Source organism: Folsomia candida, unplaced genomic scaffold, assembly GCF_002217175.1.
Source record: "Folsomia candida strain VU population unplaced genomic scaffold, ASM221717v1 Fcan01_Sc014, whole genome shotgun sequence".
Lineage (NCBI taxonomy): Eukaryota > Metazoa > Arthropoda > Collembola > Entomobryomorpha > Isotomidae > Folsomia > Folsomia candida.
The window spans coordinates 862,536-884,245 of NW_019091206.1; the positions used below are offsets into that span (position 1 = coordinate 862,536).

The 21,710-nt window shown below is 36.1% G+C and overlaps 2 protein-coding genes and 1 non-coding gene across 4 annotated transcripts; all 3 read left to right on the forward strand.

The window, feature by feature from the left end:
• The first annotated feature begins 1,198 nt into the window (after positions 1 to 1,198).
• Positions 1,199 to 7,433, forward strand: LOC110855862 (endoglucanase E-4). Of its 2 annotated transcripts, XM_035856744.1 has the most exons (10): positions 1,199 to 1,341; positions 1,412 to 1,484; positions 4,338 to 4,648; positions 5,094 to 5,245; positions 5,318 to 5,444; positions 5,712 to 5,889; positions 5,986 to 6,145; positions 6,284 to 6,448; positions 6,522 to 6,661; positions 7,092 to 7,433. In XM_035856744.1, exons 3-10 carry the CDS (start codon positions 4,399 to 4,401, stop codon positions 7,315 to 7,317), a joined length of 1,398 nt encoding a protein of 465 aa, XP_035712637.1. In that variant the 5' UTR covers positions 1,199 to 1,341; positions 1,412 to 1,484; positions 4,338 to 4,398; the 3' UTR covers positions 7,318 to 7,433. The 2 variants fall into 2 exon arrangements, with proteins under 2 accessions (XP_035712637.1, XP_021959948.1); XM_022104256.2 differs by having other exon boundaries at positions 1,228 to 1,484.
• An 8,224-nt stretch (positions 7,434 to 15,657) lies between these two features.
• Positions 15,658 to 17,605, forward strand: LOC110856056. Its single transcript, XR_004836187.1, has 3 exons — positions 15,658 to 16,118; positions 16,180 to 16,273; positions 16,348 to 17,605. It is a non-coding gene; the product is annotated as an uncharacterized LOC110856056 (transcript).
• Positions 17,606 to 18,030: 425 nt separating this feature from the next.
• Positions 18,031 to 19,893, forward strand: LOC110856057 (thermitase). Its single transcript, XM_022104500.2, has 6 exons — positions 18,031 to 18,278; positions 18,343 to 18,580; positions 18,695 to 18,880; positions 18,933 to 19,321; positions 19,379 to 19,459; positions 19,542 to 19,893. Exons 1-6 carry the CDS (start codon positions 18,042 to 18,044, stop codon positions 19,743 to 19,745), a joined length of 1,335 nt encoding a protein of 444 aa, XP_021960192.1. The 5' UTR covers positions 18,031 to 18,041; the 3' UTR covers positions 19,746 to 19,893.
• Positions 19,894 to 21,710: the final 1,817 nt, after the last annotated feature.

Genomic DNA, 21,710 nt, shown 5'->3' on the forward strand with positions numbered 1-21,710 from the left:
CTTTCCAAGGAGTAGATATTTTTAAAAGAAATTTAACGTAAGATTCCCCCCAGAAACACACTCCTGACGACGAAGAGGGACTTGTCCCCACAACGACGACATCGACAGCGTCGCCCCCCACAACGCCAACCATGCAGCTCCACGACTACAGAACAAACAAAGAAAAAGTAAAGGTACTTTTCACAGTAGCGATTGTACATAAAATATGTACAAGTGTATAAAAATTTGTGTATATAATTTACAAGGGATCCTTCCCAAGGTGTCCATCGAATTAAGGGTCGATACCTACACAAAAATGTGCGCAATACATTACTTTTTCGGTGAACTGAAGGAATTTCCGTGTAAAATTCACTTCTCGTCAAGTTGTGACGATGTTTGTGACGAGCGGTTGACCATCGAGTGCCGTGTGAGTGGAAGGAGTTCGATCCCTCCGCTCATTCTCTCTGTTTGTTTACATTTTGACTTAAAAATTCAGCTTCAAAACCAAGAAATAATTTTATAACTTGTAGGTTTCAGAATTTCAAAAAAATTTGGAATTTTGACAAAAATTTTGATAAAATACCGAAATTTTGAATTTGAAGAAAAAAATTCCGTCCAAAACCATAAATTTTTCTAAATTTTAATTTTTTTAATTCTGATTCTTTTCAAGTTTTCGATATTTCATCAAATTTTTGTCAAAATTTCAAATTTTTTTCAAATTCCGATACCTAAAAGTTATAAAATTATTTCTTGGTTTTGAAGCTCAATTTTTAAGTCAAAAATGAATTTTACACGGAAATTCCTTCAGTTCACCGAAAAAGTAATGTATTGTGCTTGTTTTGGTATAGGTGTCGACCCTTAACTCGATGGACACCTCGGAAGGTCCCCTTGTTAGTGTATATAAATTTATTGTAATTAAGCCATTGAACAAATTCCAGATAAATTAAGTCAAACCATGTCTGGCCCAGAAAACCGTGACATACATCCTTCCTTTTGTTATGAAACGTATTTACATATTGCTTTCAGCAAAAGTAAGCCAGGTTCAACAATGTATGTATGTATGCACTGGTAAACAGATGTATGTACCCAAAATGGCGTTCTAGGTAATTACTAAATGTAATCATTTGTGACAAGTATGAAGGTTAACAACCTCTAAATGCAGTCACTAAAGTTTACTCGAGTTCCATTCCTGCTGCCATGACACGGTTCTCACTTCCCTACACAACCGCCGAACATTAATAAAATTCTTGCCGCCGCCCATAGTGGCACCGGTGTTGACTTGTGGTACAGATATTATATTTGAATTTGCATCATAGACTCATGCACGACAGAGTCGAGTCGGTTATCCAACTTTTGGATAAGGTATTCATCCAAACCCAATCTGAATTTGTGTATTTTTTAAGTGAAAAATTCTGTTTCGTTTCGGTTGGAGGTTGCCATGTAATATGCAGACTCATTATGCTAGCTGAGGCGTAAATCAACACTGAACTTATCGCATCTATTCAGTAAGTACATAATTATGTCTCATTGTTGATATCGGAAAAAATATGAAGCAAATTTTGACCCCCCAAAGCAAAAAATCAAATTTTGTCTCAAAAGCCATTTTACTCCACTCAAATTATATAAATTGGATGGCTGATGCGATGCACCAATCCAATGGTGAGAATATTCTGTAGTTTACATATTTTACTGAACATGATCGCCCGTTTTATTACAGCATTAAATTCATTCACTGCTGCTTATAATGTAGTTTGATAATGTTCATACATATATGAGTACAAACGTATAATGTTGGACCTTATTATTCATGTTCCAATAAGTCAAAAGAGAAGTAAAATATTTACAAAATCCACACGTGTACAAAGTCCGACTAGATAATATGTAATTGGTGTGAGTGGGTACTACATAGTGAAACCATTAGCTGACTGTGTTCTGAACACGTGTCTACTTAAGTGTAAAGAGAAACTAATAAGACAAATGTCTAAGGCTAGAATGAAATATGTATTTCTAACGTCGTTGGTGAATTAAATAGATAATAGTGGGAATCAATTTTTCGACAAAACATTCCATAACGGTTGTTCAATACTGGTATTTTAAGAAGTTTAAAATTATTTTCTTTGAAACACATTTCTTCGTTAGAAATATCTAATGTACAACTTTCAAATGTTGCTTCATATGTTTATATACATGTATATATCTGGTATATTCCTACAAACCGTATTAAAGAATGTATTTTAAATTAAGAGACAGTTATACGAAAACAATTATAGCTCCATCAATTTTTGTAGCAATTTAAAAACAATTGCATATGTTTATCAGCAAGGAGTAATGTCTTAAATAAAATTAGGGTCGCAGAACTGCCAGGCCCCCTTCGGTGACAAACTCGATTTATGTCTCAGAATTCTACGTGATTTTTCAACCTACGACTTTCACAACTTTTATGTTGACGTATTGCCACCTGTTTTAGAAATCTCTGGAAATATTTGACTTTTTTATTAACTTGCAATATCTGGAGTTGGATTATGTCCAGAATTATTTTATTGGGCACAGTTTGCATAAATTGGAAGGAATTTCATTTTTTTTGTCCAAAATCAATATTTGAGTTTGGGCGTGGCTGGCGTCGCTGTACGACCAATGGAGGCATAAAGTTGTACATCGTCGGAAAACTTGAAGCCCTGTGTATAATCGAGGACATAGATCTTTGGAATATTTTCGTTTTTGAGAAAGCTACAAATAATATTACAGCCATACTTTTTGAGAACTTTGTAAAGCACAGTCACACTTTTTGTCTATTCTCATCTTTCAACCCAATGTTTTCTTAACTTATCCATAACCGATAAATCCATGGTATATGTCTATTGAAAGCAAATATATTGGGCTACTAAAAATACTTTTCTCTAAAAAATATGTCAACGCGAGTATCGCGAATTTTCGCACTTTGTCTCTTAATTTAAAATACATTCTTTAGTTTAGGGGAACTAGTAACATTTGGAAAATCTACATATATTCATGTAAATATTACGAAAAGTTTTAAAGATAGTATCTAACCACATACATAAATGTACGTGCAGAAAATAATTTCTACGAATTTCCAATAAATGTTTAATTCTTTCGTTTTATTGTTCTTAAAATGGAGAAATCTGGTCAAATTTCAAAATGCCCAAAATGCCCTACTTTCAAAATGCCGAGCAAATTCGACAAATGCCTATATGCCCTGGGCATCTGCATCAGCACAACTCGATTTGCACGTACCATAAATGAATGTTTTTGCACCAAATATTTTGCGCCCGACAGTTACTTATCACGTTATCAACACGAGTATAGCTCACAGTTCGCACCGTACGTGGGAATAAATAACCATTGCATGTTTTTGGAATGAACACAAATTAAGAAGTATGTATGCAGATTCATATTTATCATGCTTCTCCCCGTGTTCGAGGTAAATTGTATATTGAAGTGGTGCTTATCCGAGGACAACGAGGGACACTACGTGCATGTGTACTATTTATAACATAATCAATCAATTTTGTTTTGATGAGAAGACAACCAACTTAACAAGTTTGGTTGAATTATTGCCATGTTATTTGCACACGAAGCATGTTTTGTAAGGTGGAGACTCCACCTTGGAGTGCAATATGAAGGGTTCGCAAACTATTTTTTGCAGTCTGCCTTATTTTTGGGCCGGTGAGGTATTTTTCATTATAAAAGTGCGTTAAGTACATGTATGTAAATGAGAGGTTCATTTATTACTCTAGTAATAAATACAACTACAGTTTTCCTTAATTAAATACATATTTATGTATGTATGTAATTACTAGAAATACAAGCCAGTCAAGCTGGCTTATGAACAGCTGACTTATCTCCGGTGGCCACCACCACCAACCAATCGCCGTCACTAACGCATCCGTCGCCAACAGACATTTGCCCTTGGAAGACGAATGTAGATGTGAAGTTACATAAAATTTATGATGAGCTAAAGATTTGGATATGAGCAAACCAGTATTTGTTAAAATGCGATATGCACGAAATAACCGCAAGATATTGTTTTATTGCATATATGCGCCATCTGGCGGAGAATCCCTAAAAGTATTTGTAGTTCAAGGGGTTAGCCGTCAGGTGGCGCCAAATTTCTCACATTCCTTCCATTTCAAAAAAGGCACAAGAAATCAAACACTGGCTCAAAATTTACTTTATTGCCGAGTAAATCTTACTTAGCAGATTTTACTTATTTTAGTTTAGAACAAATTTAGTTAGGATATCATATATTTATAGTCTCTTCTCTTTGGAACCCTCATATTCCAAATCTGCACTTCTATTGTGAACTTAGCTGATTAACGCTGTCACTCTTTACTCGACAGGAATGCCACGTTGGCCTAATTGCACTTACCACACGTATATAAAGCCGAGTATACATACGGGATGCTCCATCGTAACTTGCTCTTGCTCCGGAGAACCAGAATGACCTCATTTTCGACATTTTCCATAATCCTGGCTGCATTTTGCAGCGTTCAAAGTCAAAACTATCGCCAGGTGTTGGAAAAGTCGCTGCTCTTTTATGAAGGACAGCGGAGTGGAAGACTTCCCGCAAATAATCGGATCCCTTGGAGGGGAGATTCCATGTTGGAGGATGGCGATGGTGACGTAGATTTGACTGGGGGATATTTCGACGGTGAGATATTTGTTAAACATGACTGGCTAAATTATAAAATGAGCTTCATAAGCCCATATTCGTGCTAGGATTATGGTTGTTAATATATATGTCATTTGTGGACATGTCATAAATGTCCAGTATGTCTGACATTTTGACACAAAAGCCGTCAGTATTTCTCAAAGTGTCAATATGTCGTAACATGTCATGACACATTGGCGTTGACATTTTGAACATTTTGGACATTTACAAAAATTCACAAAACTGCCCTCTAGTTGGAATGAAAATGGCAGAAATTTTTCCTACGTATTACTCAACTCCACTCTGTCCAACTGTTTGTCGAATATAAATAAACCACACTTGATTCCACTAAACAAATTAATTACAATGCCCATCAGATCAATTCTAGCCTAGTTTTTTAAGTCAAACTTTTTTGATAAAATATTTTTGTTGATTGATTTAATAGCTGGAGACCACGTAAAGTTCAATTTCCCCCAGGCCTGGGCCCTCTCGACGATTGCGATGGGCGGACTAGATTTTAAAGAGGGATTTATCGCCTCGGGTCAACTTAACAATCTTCTGGAGGCGTATAAATGGGGAGCAGATTATTATCTGAAGGTATGCAGATATTTTTTTGAGGGGGTAACCCTTTGAGTGGTTAATTTTAAAAGTTGAACCTTTTTCCTACAGTGTCACACGGGTGAGACGGAGTTATTCGTGCAGGTCGGCAACGCCACGGCAGACCATAACTCGTGGGACATTCCTGAACGGTGGACAGATCCTCGACCAGCATATAAAATTACGGCAGAAAGGCCAGGTACGAAAGTACATGCATTGAATAAATTGTATATGTATACGGGAGAATGATTTAGTTATCTGCAAAAGTGTTAAAAATAATGCCCAATCTCGTTTTTGCAAACACTTTAAAAATGCGACTAGTTGTACTAAAAACGGTCAAAAGATCCTGCAAATTAGCAGAGATGCGACTAATAGAAATCTTATAGAAAACTAAATGAAATGCAGCTTACTATTTTAATTAGTAACGGTTTGTTAAGGCATGGAATATATGTCATATTTCCTGCAGGTAGTGACATCGCTGGTGAAACGTCAGCCCTCTTCTCTGCCGGAACTCTCCTCTTTCAAACGGTGAACGATACATACGCCTCCATCTTGTTAGACCATGCCAAATCCTTATACACATTTGCGAACCAATACAGAGGAAAGTATAGTGACAGCGTGCCAGAAGCTACACCATTCTATACGTGAGTTCATAAATAATTTTAAGCTGGATTCCTGGTTTCATCGAGTTAATGACATTTTTTATGGGAGTCAATGTTCGATGTTTTTATTCATCGAAGATCTTGGGCCTTTGAGGATGAAATCGCTTGGGCGGCAGCTTGGCTCTATAGAGCATCCGGGGAAGAACGATATCTCCTTGAGGCGGAAGCTCTATACGCGGAATTTAATCTGCAATATGTGAACGACTTCAGTTGGGATGGGAAAGCTTCAGGCGTCGATGTAAGCACGAGATGGTTTTCTTTTCTATGTAAAATATGTGTAACTTATATATCGCGAGTTCATTGTGTGCAAAAAGTATCGGAGAGATGTTTGCGCGCGGGAAATAAAATTCAATTTACGTATTCAAATGTATCCCAGATCTTACTGTACCAAACAACTGGGAGGGCGGAATACGGCCAAAAACTAATTTCCTACTGTGACTGGGTGGTCGATCAAGCTCCCAGAACTCCTAAAGGGCTCCTTTTCCTGAGTGAATGGGGTTCCCTCCGGGCCGCTTCGAATTCCTTGTTCGTCTGCGTTCAGGTTTGATAACCATTATTATGCAGCATCACAAGTTTAAGGTGCAACTTGTATAATAATTATTTAAATATTTCAGGCGGGGAAGCTTGGTCTGAATACGGAAAAGTACTTCAATTTTGCCAAGACACAGATCGATCTGATGCTCGGGGATTGGGGAAGATCCTTCGTCGTAGGGTATGGAACTAACCCACCGACCCGCTACCATCATCGAGCAGCGTAAGTTAGGATAACAGTCCCTTAAATTGTTTATCAGTTGAGTCTAGGTTAATACTCCGGTAAATTAGTACATATTTAGATGCAAATAATGTCATTCTCGTCCTGATTATGTGTAGGATGGTAAAAAATGGTGTGATCAGGGGATACATTTTACAGCGTTAATTTACGAATAAGCATGAGCTGTTAAAATGTTTGTTTTGCATACACGAATGCGTAAGCATCATGTTTTCTAGTTAAAAGTCATGGTCGTAATTTGGACAATTATAAATTTTAAAAACTCATTCAATAGTACTGCTATTTATTTATCGTCACCCTGTACACATAACGTAAATAGGCCTACATTATTGTGTTTTTCACGGAAAATATCTTAATTGACACTTTAAAGTTGAAGAAAAGTGATTAGCCCTTAATTTGTCAACCTTGTAAATAGGTCATGTCCGAGTCCACCAGTGCCATGCGGGTGGTCCGAGTTTGACAACATTAATCCGAATCCGCACGTTTTGAATGGTGCCCTTGTGGGTGGGCCTGGTCCAAATGATGAATACATCGATGTCCGTAACGACGCTGTGAGGAACGAGGTGGCGGTGGATTACAATGCCGGATTTCAGGGAGTTGTTGCCAGCCTGGAAGAATATTTTGGATCGGGGAAGAAATAAATTTGATGATTAAATATCTTTAGGGAAGGTTTACTAGTTGATAAAAATTTTGGATTGGAATCGATTGATAAATGCTAATAAATAGTTACAGTTATCACGCAGCTTTACATATTTTACATCATGTCAGTGTTTCTTCTTATTTTTAGAAACGAATATAATTTTAAGCGTACAATATGTATACTTGTGTGCAGAAAATTCACCGTGTTCTACAACAATGAGAGGTTTATGTAACTAAAAAAAGGCCTTTGTCCTGGCGTGTAGACATTGCAGTTGCTAGTGATATTGGAATTAAATGTGTAGAGCGATATTTACCACATTATTTGCATCCACACTCATACTTGTACATAATTCTTTGGTCGTTCCACTTGTATTTATTGCAATAACGTGTTAAATATGCATTAATCAATTGCACAAAATATCTACGTAGACCAGATTTAATTTGGGGTAGCAGGGAGGGCCCACAAATACTGGAAATCAACACACTGGGGAACCGATGCAGATTCCCGCATGGTTAAAGTCATCCCTTCTGGACATCGATATCCACACATGTAAATTCCTCCCGTCACATCAGGTGTAGCATTAGGTTCCCCTAAAGAAAAATAAACCTGACTGTAAATGTGACATTTTGACGTTCTTTTCCTGTTTTAGTTCAGTATATTGGAAGGTGAAATATATGTAGACCAAATAATTAGAAATTCTAATAATGTAAATATTCAATATTCAAGTCTGCGTTTATCAGATTTTATATGTTCCTGCAAATTATGTATGGACCCAAATCAACGACGTTGGTTATTTTCGAAAATATTTCAAACTTTGGACAAGTAGGGATTCATATTGGCAAGGAGGAAACAGTTACTGTAACATTAGTAATGCAAAAATGATCAAAATTTTATAAAAGCAAGATTTGTGGAGACGATGAAAACAATGCTCATTTTCACCTTCTACTAAAACATTCAGTTTCTGCACATATCTCGTGAGACATTTTGATAATTTTTGATAGGCCATGTTATGGAGTAGATATATGTGTAAAGATTTAGTTTGAATTATGTCATTATTACTCGAGTTATTTAATAAAAATTGATTTTCAGGTGGAAACTATTTAAAACATAGAATTTATAAATAGATCAAGTTCCCTACAACCATTTGCGATAATTTCGTAAAAAATGGTTCGTATGTGGTAAGTAAATCTCTATGTTATCATTATGTCAAGATAATTGATCATTCGGATATTTTGGTTTCCTCCTCCAATTTTTACCAGATTAACCGAAATGGTAGTAGGGAACTTGATTTATTTATAAATTCCATGTTTTAAATTGTTTCCACCTGAAAATCAATTTTTATTAAATAACTCGAGTAATAATGACATAATTCAAACTAAATCTTTACACATATGTCATCTTACTCCATAAGATGGCAACAAAAATTATCAAAATGTCTCACGAGATATGTCCAGAAACTGAATGTTTTAGTAGTCGCAGTGTAATTGTATGTACCTATGTACATACTTATGTATAATTGTTGTGAGCGTTATTTAACCGTCCTTCACCTTGACTAAATAAACGCATTATTTCCTAACTAATATGCATATTTATAAAAAATCTGATATCATACGTGCTCCTTCACCAATATTCGCGTAAGGGTTGGAACAGGTTGGAAGGGAAAGAGAGTCCTTCATCATGAAAATATGCTTCGAAGGACAGCGGTATCCGCAAAATGCAAAGTCTTGTGACATTGCATTGACTAAAAAAATAAACAGTTTGTACATAAATATTTAATGAAAACGAAAATTTTGATATTTTACCCATCATGTACACCGCGAAGACATCTGCAGTTAAATGAATGCAGTCATTTTGTCATTGAAAATTTTCATTGTGTAAAATAACTCTGCCTTGAATACATATTTCCATTAATTATTTAGTGTATTTACATATTTGTAATGTTTTGTTATAATAACACTACACTCTTAGAAATCCAGTAATAATTCAATACCAACCAGTATTCATATATGACTCTACCAAATGGTAAAGATAAGTGATACTGTATGGTAATAGTCTGGTATTAAAGTTTTACCAAACCAGTAACAAATTTTTTGACAGGCGGTAATAATGACAAAATTTTAGTACCAAGTGGTATCAAATCTAATACCGACAAATCAATACCCGCGTAACTTTACCAGATTTCTAACAGTGTACTAAAACATCAAGTATTTCATATCGGCAAGTTTTAAAGTCGAATTAAGTGGGCTGATTGTTGTTGCGTTGCGTAAATATGGTTGCTGATTTGAATTGTCAAGAGTTACATATTTATATAGAAACCATATTCTAATCAAATTGTTTACTTATGTGTTTTACGGTATTTTTTAGACCCAAGTCCTTCAAAAGTCGCTATAAGCCATCACTAACAACATGACTACTTATAATAATCCCATTCTCACAAAATTCTCCAACATTTTCTCAATATTTCTCAAACCCTTTCCACCCATACGGGTCATTTGGAACGCTACTTTGAAGAAATTCATTTTTACATCTTCCCCAGAAAAGCTCTACTTTTGCCGAATTTCTGTCCTTGTTGCATTTTTCCTTAAAACTTTAATCGCAAGTTGCCTCCTCGTTTGACAACTTCTCGTTCAAGATGGATTTTTAGAGTTTTCACACATCGTAATTTTCCTGGGTGAAGGAATCCTAGGACTTTATCAGGTCAGCCCTTGTATTCAACCATATGCCAACTTTCGCTAAAAAACTGCGAAATGCATGTCGATTATTTCCCAAAAAAATTTCTCGAATTTACGATTTGGACAATATTTGTGCCACCATGACAATATTTCTTGCCGTAGTATCCCCTACAGTAACTTTTGGGGGTGTATATTTGAAAAAGGATCCATTCTATTATTTTATACGCATTGTTCATCGAACCTTCCCGACGACCGGATTCGACACCTTGTAGAAAATTCAATGCCAAAAATATTCCTTCAATTCCTCATAATAATTCCGTTGCCGATCAACTTCTCCATTTCTTTGGCACTTGTCATCATCCTATTTTTATCTGGTCTTCGCTTCTCTTGTGACGTTTTGGAAAGTTTGATTGGATTTTGTGGAACTGGAAATGGCATAAATTTGACGAAAGTTATCGTTTCGTATGTGATAATTGTTCAGAGAAATTGCTGTTTTGAAGAATCCGTGACATTTTTATTGCTGGAACTTTGGCTGTCGGTTTTGGTTTTGTTTATCTACGGGGCTGTCATAGGGTTTGGTATTTATTTATACTGGTACGTTTCTGGAGGTTTCGTCCTAACCTTTACGGCTATCAATATACTCATGTTTTATCCGTATAAGATTAACGATTTTTCAGAAAAACCTTGCGGAAAATGGCAAGTGTACAAATTCCGAATAGATGGATTAGATTGTGTTACAGGAGAAAATTAAGAGCTATGTGACCTGTGGTAATTTATGTGGGATTGATGGATTATAAATTTTATGCATTATTAAGGTCTACAAAGTTTGAGTATTTTTCAATAATTGCGACAGCCACGATTGATCTGGGTTTTAGGAAGGATTTTGTACAAACTATATTATTGTGAATTGAAGTGGGTTAGAATATGGGAAAATGGAGATTGTTACAAATGCAGATAAATATTGCTATGATTTATACCAAGTTTGTATTTGTGCCTATTAAACTGTACATTTGCCACTGGTTTGTGCATATTCTTATAAATATACACTAATTTTTATTCGTTTATATTTATAAATTGGTGTTCAGGATTGTCAAATAGTGCTTCTGCATACATAAATTTTACCCATTTTGCAATGAACAAACAAATTCTATGAATTACAAACATGCAATGTGTCATTGTCACCAGTCGCATTATGTAGACCAAGGCCATCGATAAATTCGATAGTAATTTAGCATGAAGAACGTATTTATGTATATTATGTATATATGTAATATACATAGATCGGATATTTTGCGTACTCCGGCCTCCGCGTACTCCGTACTCCGGCCTCCGCGTACTCCGTACTCCGGCCTCCGCGTACTCCGTACTCCGGCCAAGCTCGCGTACTCCGTACTCCGAGTACTCCGGCCTCCGGCCAACCTCGCGTACTCCGTACTCCGCGTACTCCGGCCTCCGGCCAATCTCGCGTACTCCGTACTCCGCGTACTCCGTACTCCGGAAAAAGTCGCGTACTCCAACTATGGTTGTAGAATCGCTTTCATAGCATAAATTGCATGCTAGTGCAACGCAAGTCGTGTGGAATCACATATACTGAGTAAAATGTGAATAACCTGAGTAATTTCAACGTATTACAAAAGCTTAAAAGCAATTTCTAAGATCATATTGTCGCGTACTCCGTACTCCTCGTACCCGTACTCCGGCAAATGTCGCGTACTCCGGCCTCCCGAGTACTCCGGCCTCCGGCCAATTTCGCGTACTCCGTACTCCGCGTACTCCGGCCTCCGGCCAACCTCGCGTACTCCGTACTCCACGTACTCCGTACTCCGGAAAAAGTCGCGTACTCCGGCCTCCCGAGTACGGAGTACGTACTCCAAAGCCGGAGTACTCCGATCTATGGTAATATATGCATACATCATTAATTTAATTTATAGTGGTTATATAAAGTGTCACTTGTGGAAGAGCATGGTGTGTAACTGTGAACTTGTTAGACCTTTTGAATAATAAAGCATCATCAATCAATTAATCAATTTCCTTCAGTGTACATAAATGCAAATTTTCGTTGTCTGTTTCGTGGCGTTTTCGCCAATCGCACGAATCCCCAAATTCCAGCAAACTCGAGTTGCTATATATTTGGAACACTTAATTTGATGGAAATTTACAAAGTAGTATGCATCATAATTTTAATAGAAATTTATGATAACAGTAAAATGCATTAACATTATCATATTTGAAATGGTATTCTCGGAATTAATGTACCTAATTTGGTCATAGTGAGATACAGGAGAATCCGGTTTGTTAAATAGTGAAATGTTTATTACATCACGCAAAGTGATCATCAACAAGAATTTTATACATTTCATATATATTTTTCCAATTTTACAATTTGACCACATCGTTATGAGCTTCAAGGTTGCAGTATTATTTTATCTAGTGCAATGACAAATATTCATAGTCCCGGATGGAATCAATACACACACGAAAGTATGAAAGGATCTACACTGTTAGAAATCTGGTAAAGTCACGCGGGTATTGATTTGTCGGTATTAAATTTGATACCACTTGGTACTAAAATTTTGACATTATTACCGCCTGGTAAAAATTTGTTACTGGTTTTGTAAAACTTTAATTACCATACAGTATCACTTATCTTTACCATTTGGGAGAGTCATATATGAATACTGGTTGGTATTGAATTATTACTGGATTTCTAAGAGTGTAGACGCAACTGAAAAATTGTTGGTCTTCGCGTTTTGGCAATATGCTTGCTAAAGGTGCACGCTATCAGTCATTCACTGGCCATACAGTGTGCAGGCGTTTCTCATTATGTGGCAGAAATCTGTCGGCGTCAGATAACGGAAATATCCGTCGTTTAAAGAGTACTTATCGTTACATATATTCCCCGATAAAAGTAAACCAGTCGCGTTACAATGCCATATCCGACCAAAAAAGCACATCACATTTATTTATGAAGGGAACCAATATTTTCGTCACGCAATTGTTCAAATACCGCTCCGTGTTCATTGTCACGTATACGTTTGAAACGTTCCCCTGCCAAGTCAATAGCCTACCAAAGTAAGTACCGCTTAGAAAATTTTGCCTTAAACTTGTCTTTAAATTGTGGTGAAATAGTTTTTTTATCTAAGGACGAATAAAACTTTAATCCTGGAACGTCATTTGGGTCACTTTGTAGTTGAAATATCGTTTGTTAAACTATTAATAATTAGCAAAAAATGTAATATCATGACGCCAGTCTCAAATTTTGTGCTATGCGCGGTATTAAATATAAACAAAGATAATGCTTCTTCCCGGCTTTAATTCTATGTAATTTTGTTAAAGATTGTACATACTAAAGTGTACCAATTTCAACCTGATGGAAACGTGTCTTTTGTATCTCAATGGGCCAAAATTTTGCAAATGGTATACGAAATTCGATTAGTTTGTGCTCAAGGATATCAAATTTGCACAAAATATAAGTTGTGTAGGATAAGTAAGACCTCGTTATCTGAGAATATCTGCAAAACGCAGGTGCTCACCCCACATCTCCTGCCTACCGGACAGGCACCCTGCCTTATAACCTATTAAAAACTGAACTATGAAAAAAAAAACAGATTAAATTTTGTCATAATTGGCCATAATTTTCGTTTTTTTAAGAAATTAAATTGATCAGAACTTCAATATTATTTAATTTTAACAAATCATATTGTTCATTTACACATATCACTTATCTATGACCGTAGTGCGGGACAGATGAGAGAAAAATGTGCCAATTATTAAACAATTTGATCATGATATGCTATTTTTCTTTACTAAATAAAAATAACATTTTGTACTTGAAAAGCCGTTATTAAATTATTTACAGATAGAAAAAATGTAGCTCCATGATGTCATTTTAAAATTTTATACTATATTTGTCATGTTGCAATAAAATCATAGATTAAATCTCAGGCATTAATTCTATGTAATTTTATTGAAGCTGGTAAATATAAAAGTGTACTAATTTCAACCTGAAGAAAACGTTATCTTTTCTTCAATGGGATAAAATTTTGATGAACATTTCATACTTACAATGCGAGGCCGTGAGGTGTAACTCTAGAATTTGAATGCGACCAATTTTATTTTGCAATTTGACACAAAATAATAGACACGTGTTTCAGCATTTGCGAGAATGCGCAGTATTTGACCCGCAATTTGACCTCAAAGTTAAAAAAAAAATGCTCATTTTCTCATCGTACAAATGAGAAAACGCACCTCGCAGGGTGAAAATTGGCATTTTTTGAACTTTGAGGTCAAATTGCGGGTCAAATACTGCGCATTCTCGCAAATGCTGAAACACGTGTCTATTATTTTGTGTAAAATTGCAAAATAAAATTGGTCGCATTCAAATTCTAGAGTTACACCTCACGGCCTCGCATTGTAAGTAGGAACATATATAGCACTTGCACGAAATACACGTCACTGAAATTAAAATTTCATAAATTTCACAAATTGTTACATCCACCAAGTCCGGCAAAATATCTCGGTGACACACGTTCTAAAATGTAACAGGCTTGTCTGGGTTTGGGCGTGAATGAAGCACAGAACGAACGAATAACTTAACTTCTGAAATAATCTGATCATCAAATGTATCATTTCATGTTTTAAAATTCGCAAATAACGGAATTGCACATCTTTAATGCATTCTGTGTCTTAAAATATCCAAAAAATGTACGAATGGCTTGCAAATGTAGCATTTTACTAATTCAATTAGCAAGTCTAATTTGCATCTTGCCATGATTTCATGTACTTAATTTAATTTACAAAAGCTGCCATCTTCAACTTGCATTTCTACAATAATTTTTGTAATTGAAATCATCACAATTACAAAAGTTGAAACTCCGGGATAAATTTTTTTTCAATATGCTATCAGTATTTTCAATTTAATTTGACAAACAATTACAATTTGTGAATGTAGTCCACAAAGTACATTTTTTTGGTTTCCTTCGTGGAGCAGAATTGTTGGAAAATAGTAATGGTCATTGTTTCTATCTAGAGAAATTTCGATACTATTTTGCACACGGTTAATTTAAACATTTTAATTAAATGGGAACAAATTTCCCTTATAATAATATGAATAATGAGCAAAGAAAAATGAACAAAGGTGAATTTTGTGAATGACACACGCGAAGAGAGACAATTATCTCCAAGAAATTGGCAAACAATTCGCAAAAAATATGATCTCCATTTGGTATTAGTATAATAACGGATTATATAGAGAGTAGCTTAAAAGATTATGGCAATCGTGCTTCAAAATCTAGCACTAAATTCACATAGGTGAATAATTTGAACGATTAAACATGGATTAACTTAGATTACATTCTATTTTATGGTATAGTTTGTACGCCGTGAAGAAAAGTTGACAGTGTTTGCTTAAAATAGTTATTGAGATAAAATTAACGAGCCGGGTTAATTTTGTGTTAAAAAATAAAATTTACTAAAGATGCATATACCAAACCAAGGAAGTTTATTTGGACAAAGAGATCAGGCCGCTTCCACAGGTAACAGGATGAAAAAACGCTATGAAATGAAATTTCCTATGATGGCAGGTTTTGTTAATAGCCATACTTACAATGCGAAGGTGTTAGCGGCTACACCCAGATTTAGATGGCATCACTATAATTTGGTTATACATGTCAACCTTACCAACGTTTGGTTTTACATTTTCTTGAATGCGCAATTTTAAATGAGATACGAGGGGTTAAAGTTCACAAAAATGCATGATTTTGACCGTACGGAAGACCAGAAAATTTCTCCACCCCATTCGGTCAACGATTTTCTCTTCTCGCTCACTTTTCGTTGACTTGAAAGCCGTTCAGTCTCTTTTGTTTTCCAACAGAGGCCACGCGTCGTCAGCAACAGTTGAGGTATTGGAGAGCGCACCTCAACGGTTTTTGATGACGTGATCCGAACTTGGCGCGCCGCTGATATCATTGGCGTCTTTAGTAGCGGCAATTCCTGCGCAGATTGTGGCACTGCCCTTTAACCGGGAAACCATCCCGATGTCATTTCCGTAGGGTCGACATCGAAGAATGATGTCATTTCCGGTTTCAGCTCTCGCAGACCTTCTGCCAAGACAAAAATAAACAAACCAGAGGTAAACAACTCCTTAATATATTTAAAGTGCCATTTGTTCTTTAATAAAACAAATGTCTTAGATTTCGGCGCCCGGAGAATTTATAGTTTCTGCTGGTACTGAAAATCCGAAAGATTATAAAAATTTGTCCGGAACAAGCATGGTTGGATTTAATTGTAACTAAATATTTATTTCCTAACTGCTTTTAATAATGCGTGTTAATTGATTTTCTTCTATATTAATAATATAGGCGTGTCCACATGTCGCTGGTGTCGTCGCCTTGCTCTTGTCTGCTAATCCAACCTGGAAGTATGATGATGTTTTGGCTGCCATGACAAGGACTGCGGATCGTCCCCCTGTCACAAGGAAATGTGGAAACTCAACAGAAAATGGCCATCCCAATTACGCTTATGGCTATGGTCGAGTCAATGCCAAAAATGCAGTTGGATTGTAACATGAGTACTTTGTATAAATTAAATACATCTCCAAACATTATTAAAGTTACAATAGTTTTAACTGGTACGCGACGAGTGAATATTTGTGTAAATTAAATAAATCTCAATCATCACATGTTTACTTAAGGTTTCACTAAAAAGTACGGCTTATTTGTTTAATTATATCACCTGTTAACTCTGTACTAAACTCTATATATACTTTCTAGCAGTTACATTTGATGGAGTAGTTAACCAAAACTTAGGTTTTACATAAATTATTGTAACACTACTCGTGCTGACTCATCATCCATAGGTGAAAATGAGTCTTGGTTTTTTTAGGTATTGGGCGATATCTAAAATTCAAAGATTGACATCGATGACTCATAATTTAGAAGATTGAGTGTGTATGATTGTATTTTTTAAATATTTTGCTGCATTGTTCTTTCTCTTCGGCAAGATAACTTTAATACGTATTTACATGGAATGTCTAGATTTTAATATTGTAAAAGCCCATGCGGGATTATTGCTATGTGTTTATCACCAGTTATAAAATTATATAATTAATAAACCACACATGTTTTATTAAGTACGTGCACCTAGATAAAGTGTTACTCCATTTGCAATTTACTAATCTATATAAAGTGTGTCCCACAAAGATGTGAGGTTGAAGGCTAGTAAATACTCCATAGTTACCAATGAATGTAATTCCAAGCGTTCAGCCCCACATCTTTTTGGAGCACACTGTATATTTAGGTAAATTAGTAGTTTTCATACAATCGGATGCTATCCAAAAAGTCTAATTAATTTCGATAATTACATGCTTCACAAGTCCACGGTGTAATAAATTTATTAGACAATTAGAGGTTCGCATGACGTATCGCGTAACGCAAACGCAGTCATAAATATATAACATTGCTACGGTTACCTTACGTGATACGTCATGCAAATCTCTAATTGCCTATTATACAAATTTTATACCAATAAGAAAAACCACAAATACTTGTAGTAAATAAGTTCCATTTCTAGTTATTGTCGGGCTATAAAACAGATACATGTAACATAAAATTATGTTAATGCACGAAAAACTAAAATAATTAAATGGTTAATTTCTAGTTATTTTTGTGTCTAATTGTTTAAAAAAAAAATGAATTCGACGAGTTATATTAATCACAAGTAATTGGGTTATTGTACGATTTCTGTGACAAAGACATTATCAATAAAAATCTTTTAATTGATTTTACGAAACATTTGAAAAACCGCAATTAATGAAACATCCCGTTGTAACGATAACCAATTCTACTTAATTGCTGGAAATATGGTCTGGGAAATTAGAATAATTGCAGAAACATTTGTTTCATCTTAATCGCACCCATCAACTAATTCTGTCAACTTTCATATGAACTACCTCATAAATTAAATATTTATACACCCACGGATCCTTTATAAAGAAGAAATTCGACTAAAAAATTCTTCATAATTTCATCAAGTCTTCACTCAACTGCTACTTACAATGTATTCAAACGTACTCTTCGTGGTCATAAGTTACTATATCCACTCTTCCCTCGCTGGAACAGTTTCCACCGAACTTTTATCGAAGCTAAAAAATGGCGAGAAGGTAAACGCAATTCTCGAACTTCCCTCCGTTTTTGACAAAGTTATGAGCAATCCTGCCTTGTCGTTATTGAGTGGAAATGGGAAATCAAACATGATGGAGATTTTGATGAAGCAAGCTACGTCATCTAGTCAGGTATAATTTTATAATACCGAAAATAATACTTATATTGGACTAACCACTTTCTGAAATTTTTTAGGCACCTTTGTTATCAGCCATCAAAGGGTTTGGAATTTCCGCAACTCCATTCTGGATCACCAACGACATCTGTCTGAATAACGTTGACTTGAAAGCCGTTCAGTCGCTTGGAGCACTTCCTGGAGTATTCAATATCCGAGAAGAGCTCATTCCATTACTGGATCCTGTAGTTGTTCAACCTGCTCGAACCAAACGGGTAGCCTTCGATGAATACACAAAGAAATATCCGCATTGGGGCGGTACGTATATTTCTTAACGTATATATATATATAGCCCTGGTAGTGGCCTCAAGATTAGCCAATTTTTAATTCCTCTTGACAATTCTCCTTACATCTCTCTATATTCCTCAACAGTAAACAAAATAGAGGCCCCAGCCGCCTGGTCCAAAACCAAGGGGGAAAACGTCATCGTCGCAATCATCGATTCTGGGGTTTTCCTAGAACACGAAGCATTGAAGGATGGATACGCAGGGTGGTTTGACGCCGTTGAAAATGCAACAAATCCAATCGATTCGACTGCTCATGGATCCCACGCGCTAGGTTCGAATACGTCAAACAACACAAAACTATGTTTTACCAATCTTTTCTGTAGGCACAATACTAGGCCGAACTAACAATATCGGTGTTGCCCCTCGTGCTAAATGGATTGCCTGCCGAGCCTTTAATAAAGACGGTGGTCAAGAGCGTTGGATAAAGTCATGCGCCCAATGGGTTTTTCAACAAAGGCCACGCGTCGTCAGCAACAGTTGGGGTACTGCTAGTCGAAGCTCAACTGGTTATGACGACATGATTCGAACCTGGCGGGCGGCCAATATCATTCCTGTGTTCAGTAGTGGTAATTTGGGTGGAAATTGTAGCTCTATCCGCTACCCAGGAAACTATGCCGATGTCATTTCCGTCGGATCTACAACCAAGAGTGATGCCATCTCCGGATTCAGCTCTCGTGGGCCTTCTACCAGGACGCCGATGAATAAGCCAGATGTAGATTTGTACATAATATACAATTTGCAACCTTCAATACTATAATTTGTATTTTAGATTTCCGCTCCAGGAGAATGGATTATTTCTGTTGGCCAGGACGATACGAAGGACTACACAGCTATGTCCGGAACAAGCATGGTTAGGTTCTAGTTCACTTTATTCAACATTTGCCTCCCTATTTACTTCAGTAATTACTATCAATTGCCTTTTTAAAATATAGGCTTGTCCACATGTCGCTGGTGTCGTTGCTCTTCTCTTATCTGCCAACCCTACCTGGAAATATGATGATGTTTTGGCCGCCTTGACCAGGACTGCGGATCGACCATCGGTCACAACGAAATGTGGTGAAACACCTGTTAACGGCTATCCCAATTACGCTTATGGCTATGGGCGAGTCAATGCGAAAAGGGCAGTTGGATTATAACCTACGTAACTTGAGGAAATGTATAAATATTCACCGACTTGTTCTTAGACCCATATAGTTGTATCACTGAAATCTGTACTTCATCCGACCAGTGCAATTCAATCATTTTGTTAAAATTTTCCATTCCAATAAAATAATCGTATTTATACTAGTGGTCGGACCGTTTCGGATTAGAAACGGAAACGAAACGCGTTTCCGTTTCGTTTCCAGTTTCGTTTCCAAAATTTTGGAAACGGTTCATACCGTTTCGTTTCCGTTTCGTTTCGGATCAAAAGTGGAAACGAAACGGAAACGAAACGGAAACGAAACGAGAAACGGTTAAAATTTAATCATGTTTTTTTCAATGGAAATGTGTACCGGGGTACGATAAAAATGGACTGTTTGAACTGAATAAAAAATTATTTCACCAGAGAAAACTTTTTTGAATTTTTACACAGGTACATATTTCAACTAAACACTGCATTCTTATTCGTACAGTGGATGCATGTATATGTACATATGTATGTATCGGATGCAAATGCACGTTCCCACAAACAGTTCGGTATTTCAAAAAAAATTCCAAAAATGTTTTTGGAATATGCGCACTACATTCATAGGTGCGAAATTTTTGCAATGAATGAAACTCAAATTGAAACCCAAAATTTAAACGATGATGCAGGCAACTTATTTTTAAAGTCATCCGTAAAACATTTTGCAGATACGAAAATATGTTTTCCATGCAATCTAACTATACAAATTGTTTGCCGTCGACTTCTAGTTAGCCAAAATAAAATAAAAATCGCTGAAAAGCTAAGTTCATCTCGAAATCATTATGAAAACAAAATTTTATAAACTCGAAACCGTTTCCCGTTTCGTTTCCGTTTCGTTTCCGTTTCGTTTCGGATCAGTTCCGTTTCCAAAAATGTGAAACCGTTTCGTTTCCGTTTCCAAACTGGCGTTTCCGTTTCGTTTCCGTTTCCTTCGAAATCCGAAACGATCCGAAACGGTCCGATCACTAATTTATACGTATAATTTTTATGTCGGTGTCTCGCATGTAAGAATGGACTGACCTTTGAAAGTGCATTGGATAGGTCACTTCAGCAATTATCACCAAATTTCTTAGTAACCGAAAGCACACAAATGAACTGATCAAAATTGTGTTGAATATGTATTTCGTTTTAAGTAACAGCTCATATTGTTCGATGGTCGATTCAAATTTTCTTAATCAAACCTAAATTTCCGTCGTCAATTACGTAAAATGCAGTCTTATTTTTTGCCATGACCTGTAACATAATAAATAAATATAAATCTCGTATTTCCCAATTCAAGGCTAATGGTCGAACAATTAAAATTAGGGTCAGGGCGGGTTAGAGTGAACGCTTTTACTAAAAGCGAGCAGTCCTCAGTAAATAAAAATGGTCGCGTGTAGAAAATAATAATTTAAAAAATCTAGTGTTATTTATTGAGTATTTCCCTTCATATTATGACCAAAAGCAGTTATAAAGGATTATTGGAATTACTAGTTATTAATTATCGAAAACAAAAAAACCAGTGTTCACACTAACCCTTCAAAATGGGGCTAGTTTGAACAGTGGTGGGGTTAGGTTACAAATTTTAAATTCCAAAATTATTAAAAAACGCATAGTTTTTCGCCAGTTTTTTTCCTTCTGGATGTTCTTGTTCCCGTTTGGGCTGGCTTAATTTTTACTGGCTTCTTCTTTTGCGTATCTTTAGACTTGTTTTTCAGTTCCGGCTTGCTGTTTTGTGTAAGATTTTTTGATTCAGCTCATTCTGTTGACAGGAAAAATGCCACTCTTTTCAATACCCTTTTTGATTACATCGGGATTTACTGAATTCCATACTTTCCCAAGAATGTTGTCAAATTCGTGTTTTGGTAACTGCTTGCCATAATAATGTCCATTCGGTTATCATTGAGTCCCATTTAGTTTTTAGTCCTTCGAATACTGTAACATCAAGTGGCTGCCA